Here is a 10,161-nt window from a genome sequence, read left to right as displayed (position 1 = left end):
CCCACCGAAAGGCTCGGGCAACCGTCGGATTTAATCCGACGGCCCCCCATCCCTCCACTGCCTAGGTCGGGCCTGACTGGGGCCGTTGGGCCACAGTAAGGTGCACCGGCTCTGGCTGGCGGGAGGAGCGCCGCACCACGCCAGGTGGCCCCACGCCGAACCGAACGGGCCGGCGGGAGGAGGCGCGAGGCCGAAGCCGGCCCAAGGGAAAAAGAGGCCTCGAATGAAAAGTGATTTAAACATAATAGGAATTTTTCAAGTTCTGTCTCCTAGGCAGATTGAAACATAATTTTTCTAGGAATTTTTTTCCTATGAAAAGTGATTAAAGATGCAAACGAAAAATGTTTGAAGTTTCTATAAAAGCAATGTTGATTTTTCTGAAAAGAAAAATAAATGGTTCTGAAAATATAAGAAGATTTTTAGAAAAAAGAAAAGTTCATGAATTTTATAAAAATATTATATATAAAGTTCATGAATTTTTTAATTATGACAGAATATTTTTCTGTAATAGTAACATGTTTTTTCTGAAAAGAAAAATAAAAGGTTCTGAAAATAAAAGAAATATTTTCAAAAAAGAAAAGTTCATGGATTTTATAAAAGGTATTGTAAAGTTCATGAATTTTTAAATTTTAACAGAATTTTTTTCTGTAAAAGTGCATGAATTTTTATATTCACGTTTTTCCGTTGCAAAGTAAAAAGGTTTAATCCTCCAATTAAATTGGAACCAACGGGAAAATTTAATTGGAAGAATTGTTATTAGCAATGTTTTTTTCCCTTGTGGGTGAAATAAGATTCCAATAATTTCCGCTATGACAAAAGAAAAATGTTTGTTTTAAAGTTAAATATGGTATTGTTATTTTCTGACCAACGTTGATGATAACAATACTATAATTATATGAGTCATCTTATGTTTAAAGTTTAAATCTCTGATAAATTTTGTATCAAAGTTATCAATTTTCGGAGCACAGATAAAGAAATGCATATTTCGCATATTTCTGCTGCAATATGGTTAATGATGATGATTATTTCTTAGCAAAGTTGTTCAATAGAAATACTATCATCACATTGTTTATGAGTTATATGAATTATTTCCATTTCTGCCCAACGGTGATATGGAATTAATGCAGAAGAATGATGTTTTATTCTAATTCTGCCACAACGGTGATTTAGAATATACAAAAAAGGTTTTAAAGGGTTTAATGTGCATGATTTTAACCAGACCAACGTAGGGTTATTATTATGTTCATTACCATTGTTTATTTGCTAAGCTCTCCCAGACTAAAAGTTTTCTTTTCATGCTTTCATTCCTGAAAACAAATGATTGGGTACTAGTGACCCGAAAGATGGAAAAGAAAGGTCATAACTTGAGGGAATATATTCTCTCTAAAGAATGGCCTCATAGGAAAAGAACTCTTGGATATTAATTAAAGAAAAGAAAAGACATAGATCATTGAGAGTCTTGGTTGACTAATGTCTTTCATGTACTCTCTATGAAGAAGTCTCCTTTTTCAGTCAACATGATTGAAATGAAACAAGCAACATGCATGTTTAATTTGACCAACGTCGGATCAAACATGTGTGTCAAATATAATTCAGATTTATTTCTGAATATGCAGTCAAAAGAGCCAATTATGGCATTTATGTCCCTTACAAGGAATTACCCTTATGGCGGGAAAAGTCTGGGAAAAATGTCTGCGTAACCGGGTAAAGTTGACATTGTATTATGTCAACAATCTGTGTATGGCGGGAGAAATTTTGGCAAAGGCCTTATCCTGTATAACAGGAGAAAGTTATGATGACTCATGTGCGGTTAATGTGTCCCACTATGGGAGAAAAGTATGGAGTAGCTATTAAGCTTTCCTAGTATCGACCGTACACCTTATGTGTAACGGTCATTAAGCAATCACTAAATCCAGAAAGGATAAAAGTAAGAGACGAACCTAAAGACAAGAATAATATGCAAGTGTGACTTGCAAAAGTGACAATTATAAAGAACTCTGTTGAGTTTCTGAAATGAAATGAGGAAAAAGTACTCCCATACTAGTTAACTTATAACTTCATTTTACATGAAGTGATAAGATGAATGAGCTAGATAATCGAAGTTTCCTCATTTCGCAAGAGCTATGAATGGGTTTCAAAATTGTGGCAGAAAAGTTCTTGCCACATTTCGAGGGGGAGAAAGAGACATGAAATACATTGTAGTGTATTTCATGACTCCTCTGTACTTTAGATGATGTGATGCACATTACTCCTCTGTACTTTAGATGATGTGATGCACATTATGCATCTAAAGTGATCCATTAATGAAGAATGTGATTGTCAAGAGGAGTACGACAGTCATTAGAATACCGTCATTATGATACCCCTAAATAAAAGAAACAATTGTATTTCCAGATCTTTTATAGTTCCGAAAGCAGACTAAGGAATACAACAATGGTGCTTAAAGTGCCATAAAGAAGAAAGTTTAAAGATACTCCATTTCTTTAGTGAAGATGGAGTAATCTGGGGGAGCATGTTGTATGACCTATACAACACCTGTTGTTAGCTCTACAAGGGATCTTGTGACACAGGTCCCTGTAATACCTATTGCCTTTTTGGAAATGGGTGACTATAGAATTAATTTGCCTTTTGGCAATGACAGAGCAACGACAACCCCATATGAAAGAAGTGCCAGTACCTGAGATTTTGATGGTCTCTAGGAATGTGAAAATAAGATACTTGTGATTACTATAAAGTCCATGTTAGTGAAATTCCACCATTTGAATTTCACTAACATAGACTTTATGAAGGGTCTATAAGGCAAATGTGACTCTAAAGGAAATATGTAAAGGCGTAAAACATGACTTAAATCGGAAGATTTTGTGCAAAGAAAATAAGAGGACAATTGCATTCATGCAAAGTTATAGAATGGGAAATTCGTTTCCCAATTCCTGTGCATGTGGATGACGTCCTACTTGCTAGTGGTGATGTCAATTCTACTGCAGGAGGAGAGAAGAAGTTCTTGTCCTCAGAGTTCAAAAGAATAAAATGGGGTATTAGGAATGTCGCATGGACATGCTAAGAAAGATCTCTAAAGTATGCATACGAGAAAACCTACGCCTGTTCTTATAGTCAAGGGTAATGGAACTGGAAACTATGGTGTTTCAAAAGTTAATAACAAAAGATCGTAAACGAATATGGTACCATATGCTTGAGTTGTTGGAAGCTCAAGATACTACTCTGACACAGTTCACGTATATATCCGGGTTGTTTTGGCAATGTCCAGTCCATAGATAATTCAATGGAATGGAGTCAAAGATATCGGCCTCATGCTGAAAGAAATAAGTGCTCTCAAAAGATTGTGAGTACAAAGGCAGGACTTGTGAAATGTATAGCGAAATCCACAATTGTCGCTAACTTTATACTCGGAGTTTTGTGTGGAAAATCTCAAAATGAGTGAAACGATTGTCATCAATGTGATGCAATGATATGTTATAGCTTGATATGAGGCTGAGGGACAGGTAAAATGGTTAAGGCTACCTGTACCCGGAGTTGATAATGGTTGACAACAGCGATAACCATTTTAAGTTCTTTCGCTCCTGTCACAATGAGTCAAGTGTTTGCCATATGATGCCAAACACACTGACAAAGAGTTACGTGTTGTGAAGGAGAAAGTCCGGAATTATGGAAAAATGCTTGAAGCATAAAAGCAACAAACAAGTGTTTGCAGATCTGCTTATCAAAGGCTTAACGCCTAGTGTGTTCAGAGAACACACAGTCGACATGGGTTTTATGGTATAGTCTAATATTTCCGGACAATAAAGGGCTCAAGGTTAAAATTGTGTCTCAAAATAAAGAGGTACATTGTGGCTGTCTGATTCCATCGGCAATTGAGCTGTGACGATGAAACATGCCCTATGTATTGATCTGTTGCGAAACGAGTAAAGTTAAAAGCATATGATGAGATCAAGGGGGAGAATGTTAGGTTGATCTCTCGTTCAATGGGCCCAACGGCCCATTGGAATCTTGACCCATGCCCTGATCGGGGGCGTCCAGCCCAAGCAAGGCTGGTGGGCCCCTGTCGCGCAATGCTATAAAGAAGAGGTGGGGACCATGGCACAAGATACGAGGTTCACCGCCGCCACTGGTTCCCCACTCTTAATCCTAATTCGATCCAGAGGGTAGCACTGAAGCGATGGGAAGTCCATCACCGCCGCTACCGCATCTCTCTCTCCTTCCCCACCGTCATCACTAGTGGGGACAGGGCCTGTAGTCCCGGCCCGTAAGGGGCTTTAGTCCCGGTTCACCAACCGGGACCAAAGAGGCGGGACTAAAGGCCTAACCATTAGTCCCAGCCCTGTTCCAAGCCGAGACCAAAGGTGCTCCACGTGGGCGCCTCGGAGCGCCCTCAGGGGCAGACCCTTTAGTCCCGGGTCTTAACACGGACCGGGACTAAAGGATCCGTCTGTTTATTTTGTTTGTTTGACCCAAAAAGGTACCTTTTTATTTATTTTTTAATATTCTTTGATTTGTTTTTATGTTTTATTTCAATTTTTAAATCTTTGATTTATTTGACAATTTAATCTCTAATCACCCATCCTCACTTCTCTAGCGTAGATTACTCATTTCAAATCGTCTAACTTCTCGGTCGGTCACCCATCCTTTCACTGCTTCAGCCCGAGAACGCTTAACTTTCTAGTTCTATCGCCCCTAGTTGCCAAGTCTGCACTTGTTGTTCTCCTGACAATAGTAAGCTATCAATCCTAAACAACCTAGGGTTTGATGTCATGTCACATTATTTAATTTTTTGAATACAAACAATTATTAAAATAAACAAAATAAGTAATAATAATAGTGAATTTCAATGAAAACAACTTAAAGATTTTAAATAAAATTATTTTTTCTTATTTTTGTGGAAAAAACTTCTTTTTTCCATAACTTTTTTTACATTTGGAATTTTGAGCATCTGAGAAAACTTCATCGGGCAAGCCCCAGTGAATCGATTCCCAATTTTCTCTAGTTTATTTTGATATATTAAACTTTTTTTTGACGTCGTATGCAAAAGTTATGGCCGTTTTACATTTTCCCCTTTTTTGAAAAAACGGTCAAAATTCATATCTCGAAATTTGTATACCAACTAGGCACTAAAACCTAACTACATCTCAAAGGATTTTATTTTTTGAAGATTTTAGCATTTTTGTTTATTTTCTACAAAACTAAAAAAGACGGTCCAGGGAGGGTAGAGTTTGAAAATTTCAGAATCCCCTTTAGCCAAGAGTCCAATCATACCCGTCGACTACATTTTCTAGCACCGTCCCCGCCAGAATCACAACTAAGGTTAACCAAGCCAGAGTTAACCCTTTCTAACTTTATTTGCCATGTTGAGCTAAATGACCCTGAAATTGAAAAGAACTATAATGAACTCTGAAAATGTTGAAACTTGGCATGGTATCATCATTTCATCCACATAGCTTGTGCTAAAAAGTTGATAGGGTTACGACAAAAACTGGATGCACTTCGTGTACAAACTGGACCATCTCCTTCGAAGTAGCACGATTTCGCACGAAAACCCATCAGCTAGAAAGATATTTTATTTTTTTACTTATTTCAACTTCAGACATTTTATGCATTTTGTGCATTCAATATAAACCATTCAAAACCCTATCCTAAATTTCGACCCTTTATAACTTCATTTGCTATTTTTCATGCATTTAATGATTTTTTGACCTAAATGACATTGAAATTGAAAAGCCCGACAAATGAACTCTGAAAAGGTTGAAACTTGGCATCGTATCATCATTTCTCCCACATAGCATGTGCTAAAAAGTTGAGAGGGTTACGTCAAAAACTGGATGCACTTCGTGTACAAAATGAACAATCTCTTTCAAAGTATTAGGGTTTCGAACGAAAACTCATCTATTGCAAAGGGATTTCATTTTTTTGAACTTATTTGAACTCCATACTTTTTGTGTGTTTAAAATACACCATTTAAAGCCACATCATAAATTTTCAATATTTTCCGACTTCATTTGGTATTTTTCATGCATTTACTTACTTTTTTGAGCTAATTGACCCTGAAATTGAAAAACACTACAAATGAACTCTGAAAAGGTTGAAAGTTGGCATGGTATCATAGTTTCACCCACATGGCATGTGCTAAAAAGTTGAGAGAGTTACGATAAAAAATGGATGCACTTCGTGTACAAACTGGATCATCCTTCGAAGTATCAAGGTTTCAGACGAAAACCCATCTGCTACAAAGGCATTTTATTAAAATAATTTTAATTCCATACTTTTTATGCATTCAATATGCACCATACTATAACATGTTAAAATCTACAGAAAGTATTAACTAAAAATAATAAAAAACAACAATTAAATGACTAAAACAACTATATAAGCAAAACAATATTGTTTTAATTAAAATCCAAATTTAAATTATTCTAAAAATAACCAAATAAATCTTACTGTGATAACAATCTAACAGATGACTAGGAGAAAAAAGAATTAAATTAAAAACTATTTGTAAACTCAAGTTATTCACAATTTGGGTTTGAAGCAAATTTGAACAAATTCAAATTTAAACCATTCAAATTTAAAAACTAATTGCACAAACAGAAACTAGACAAAATTTTGAATCTAATGCAAAAAAGAATCACTCAAAAAAAAAAATCCTAAAAGATATAAGCAATTTAAAACAGAAACTACAAACAGAAATAAAATTTAAAAACAGGAAAAAATAAAAATACAAAACCCCTTTAGTCCCGGTTCGTGTCTCGAACCGGGACTAAAGGTCTACCCTTTAGTCCCGGTTCAAGACACGAACCAGGACTAAAGCCTCCAAACCCTTTAGTCCCGGTTCGAGACACGAACCGAGACTAAAGGTCCCTTTTGAACCGGGCCGGACTAATGGCCGACCGACGCCCTTGCCGTTCGAACCGGGACTAATGCTAACATTAGTCCCGGTTCGTAATGAAACCGGGACTAATGTGTAAATTGAGCTGGGATGGAAGCCCCTTTTTCTACTAGTGCGTCACCACCTCACGACGATCGCCGGAGGGAGCTCATCAAGCACTCTACAAGGTATTAATCTACTACTATCACCGAACACATCTAGCCTAAGATTCACGGGATGTATCACATATATGTCGAGATTACAGCAATGCATAGTTCCCAGCCGGCCGGTCCAGCCGATCCTTAATTTTATTTCAAGGTGTATGTTTCTTCCGTCTTTGTTGTTCTTTTGAGAAGGGCTAACTAGCTCCCATGTATGCTTAATTATATTCCACCAAATCAAAAAGAAAATCGATCGCCAAGAACGACAACAACGGACAACGGTAACACGATTACACAACACACAAGAATGGAGTACGTACATACATACATACATACATAACGGAAACAAACTCATCCTCTCCCCTGGCGGCCTAGGCCTCCTGCTCGTGTACATGAATCATTTCATATCTGTCAGGCGTAGTTATATTAGTTGGGTGAGGGCCGGGCTTCAGGCGGGGAGGTAGGACGGCGGCAGCGGCAGGCCGACGACCTTGCCGCAGCGGAGGGCGTTCTCTGGCATGTTGTACTCGTCGCGCAGCGACCTCGCCGGCGAGACGACGCTCATGTAGAGCTGCTCCCCGAGGTAGTGCCTCTCCCACAGGTTGGACCTCACGTTCCACATCCCGGCGTTGTCGAACGTCAGCATCACCGCCGACCACGACCGCGGGTACACCTGGATCGTGTGCCTGCTCACCGCGTCCAGCAGGTTGTACGTCTTCCTCTGATCCGGCGTCCACTTCCCCGGCCCCATCCTGCAATTCCCACCGCATGCATCGATCAAGTCCATTAATTCCATCACCGCCGCTGCCCGTATAGCTAGGAGAGTACATGCGATGCAATGCAATGCATGAGCACATGAAGGGTTACCCGACGGCGAAGAAGGCGTAGCCGTCGATGTGGACGGAGTCCATGCTCTTCTCGGGGTTCTCGAAGACCACCTCGATGAAGGTGCGGAACTCGGCGGTGATGACGTTGGGCGCGACGTGCATGGGGCCGTTGACGGCCGGGGGCGTGTCGGCCATCTGGTTGTACTTGAACACCTGGTCACTGATGTTGAAGTACTCGGCGAGCTTGAGGGGCGTGTCAGCGTCCACGTGGGACACGCCGTTGAAGCCGTACTTGAGCTTGCCGTCGATGTGGCCGCGGGTGACCAGGAGCTTGATGGTGCGGGTGATGTTGATCTGGCCGTAGTGGTAGGATCCCTGCGGGTTGGGACGCGCCGCGCTGGCCGTCAGGTTCCACCGGAAGGACCTCCACTGGTTGAGCGACCAGGCCCAGCCGGCCGGCGGCTCCGGAACGTTGGGCGCCGGCGGGGTGTTGGAGCCGGCGTAGCGGACGACGGCGGAGACGGAGCTGGCGTCGGCCATGAACCTGGTGGAGGCCACCATGAGGTAGTCCGCGGGCTTCTGGTCGGCGTCGACGAGGACGGAGAGGCACTGGCCGACGTGCACGTCGAGCGAGTCGTACGAGTCCTGCAGCGTGTGGGAGCCGTCAATCTCCACGAGCTTCATGTCGTGGCCCTGGATGCGGAAGTTGAGCGATGACTTGATGCCGACGTTGCAGATGCGGAGGCGGTACGTCTTGGCGGCCTCCCAGGTGAACATGGGCGGGTTGGTGGCCTCCTTGCCGCCCTTGCCGTTGATGAGCACGCCCGCGGGGCGGCCGAAGCTGCGTCCGGCGTCGAGGAGGCTGGCCATGACGGCGTGGTCCTTGGTGAACCAGTCGCCGATGACGACCTGCAGGTCGTCGGCGGGGGGGTCAAAGGGGACCGGGATGAGGAGGCGGCTGACGACGCTGATGAGGCCGAAGCCCCCGACGGCGCGCTGCATGCCGATGGAGGGGAAGTAGAAGAAGGTGCCGATCTGGTCCTTGGGCTGCCAATGGTAGGTGTAGTTGGTGCCGGGGGCAACGGGGCAGTTGGTGCCCGGGACGCCGTCCTGCCACGAGTTCTTGCGGTGCTGGATGCCGTTCCAGGTGAAGAGCAGCGGCTGGTCCAGCTGGTTGAACACGTTGACCATGATGTTGTTGTTGGAGGAGCAGTTGATCCGGGGGCCCGGGAACTCGCCGTTGATGAGGATCACCTTCTGCGGCGTGCCCACGATGTTCTTGGTCCCGTACGTCACGTGCCACTCGAAGAACACGTACGGGTCCTCGGCCCGGGCCACCCTCGTCGACAGCAGCAGCAGCGCCGCCACCAGGAGGACGCCCCCCGCCGCCGTCCGGCGCATTGTCATCGTCGTCGCCATCAAGATCAAGATCGGTGGCAGGCGGGCTAGCGAGCGCTGTCAACTTCCGCTCTCTGCACCTACGTACAAATTGGTTACAGACGCATACGCATGGATATAAATTGATCTGAAATCTCATGCATGCATGCCGATGGATAATGCTGCGCCTGCGTACCTTGATGAAGGATTGCAATGTAGGAGTTGCGGGTGGCGGGATAGGTGGATCTATGAGGAGGCCATGGAAGACGTCCCGGTATGATAGGACGGTGGAGAAGGATGGGTGGGAAGGAGACCAGGGAGGTCAACCGGGGAGCTTCGGGGTGACGAGGAGACGGCAGGGCAGGGATTTATAGCTGCGACGCATGCCGGGGAAAAGGAGCGGTGCCGAGAAATGGCCGGACGCATGGCACCCACATACGCATCTGTTTGTCCCTCTGTCTCCCCGCCATTGCCGCTCTGTCCCCGTTTGTTCGTGCGTCTCCCCGGCGAGTTCGGGCCAGGGGTGTGGCCGCACCTGAGGAGGAGGAGCTACTATTTGGCGCGGTGTGCAGGGGTGGGAAACTAGCCGAAAGATGTCATGTGCCGGCCCAGACGATGTTCTTGAGTTCAAAATTATGTTCAAGAACTGAAAAAATGTTCACCATTCTGAAATGTTTATGTTTTTTAAATAATGTTCAAAAAATAGAAAAATGTTCACAATTTGAATAAATTTCAGGATTTAAAAAATGTTTACGATTTCTAAAAATGTTCATATTTTTTTTAAATGTTGAATTTTTGGAAAAGATTCATATTTAAGAAAATCGGGATTTTGGAAAACAAAGTCTACAAATTCAAAAAATGTTCACTATTTCCAAAAAAAATCACCAAAATTAAAAACAGAATAGAAAAGAAGAAGGAAAAA

The 10,161-nt window shown here is 42.8% G+C and overlaps 1 protein-coding gene across 2 annotated transcripts; it reads right to left on the bottom strand.

Annotated features, from left to right (window-relative positions):
- Positions 1-7,153: 7,153 nt before the first annotated feature.
- Positions 7,154-9,578, bottom strand: LOC123413749 (L-ascorbate oxidase homolog). 2 transcript variants are annotated; one of them, XM_045106618.1, is made up of 3 exons: positions 9,436-9,578; positions 7,903-9,334; positions 7,154-7,787 (listed from the first exon to the last, which is right to left on the bottom strand). In XM_045106618.1, exons 2-3 carry the CDS (start codon positions 9,279-9,281, stop codon positions 7,484-7,486), a joined length of 1,683 nt encoding a protein of 560 aa, XP_044962553.1. In that variant the 5' UTR covers positions 9,282-9,334; positions 9,436-9,578; the 3' UTR covers positions 7,154-7,483. The 2 variants fall into 2 exon arrangements, with proteins under 2 accessions (XP_044962553.1, XP_044962552.1); XM_045106617.1 differs by having other exon boundaries at positions 7,903-9,340; positions 9,436-9,577.
- Between the last annotated feature and the right edge of the window lie 583 nt (positions 9,579-10,161).

This window comes from Hordeum vulgare, chromosome 1H, assembly GCF_904849725.1.
Source record: "Hordeum vulgare subsp. vulgare chromosome 1H, MorexV3_pseudomolecules_assembly, whole genome shotgun sequence".
In the NCBI taxonomy this organism is placed as follows: domain Eukaryota; kingdom Viridiplantae; phylum Streptophyta; class Magnoliopsida; order Poales; family Poaceae; genus Hordeum; species Hordeum vulgare.
This window is presented reverse-complemented; position numbering and strand designations above follow the sequence as displayed.

Coding starts and splice junctions, on each gene's coding strand:
- LOC123413749 (XM_045106618.1), bottom strand. CDS start 9,281: ATGGCGACGACGATGACAATGCGCCGGACGGCGGCGGGGGGCGTCCTC. Junction 7,788..7,902: donor TACGCCTTCTTCGCCGTCGG/GTAACCCTTCAT, acceptor TGGGAATTGCAG/GATGGGGCCGGGGAAGTGGA.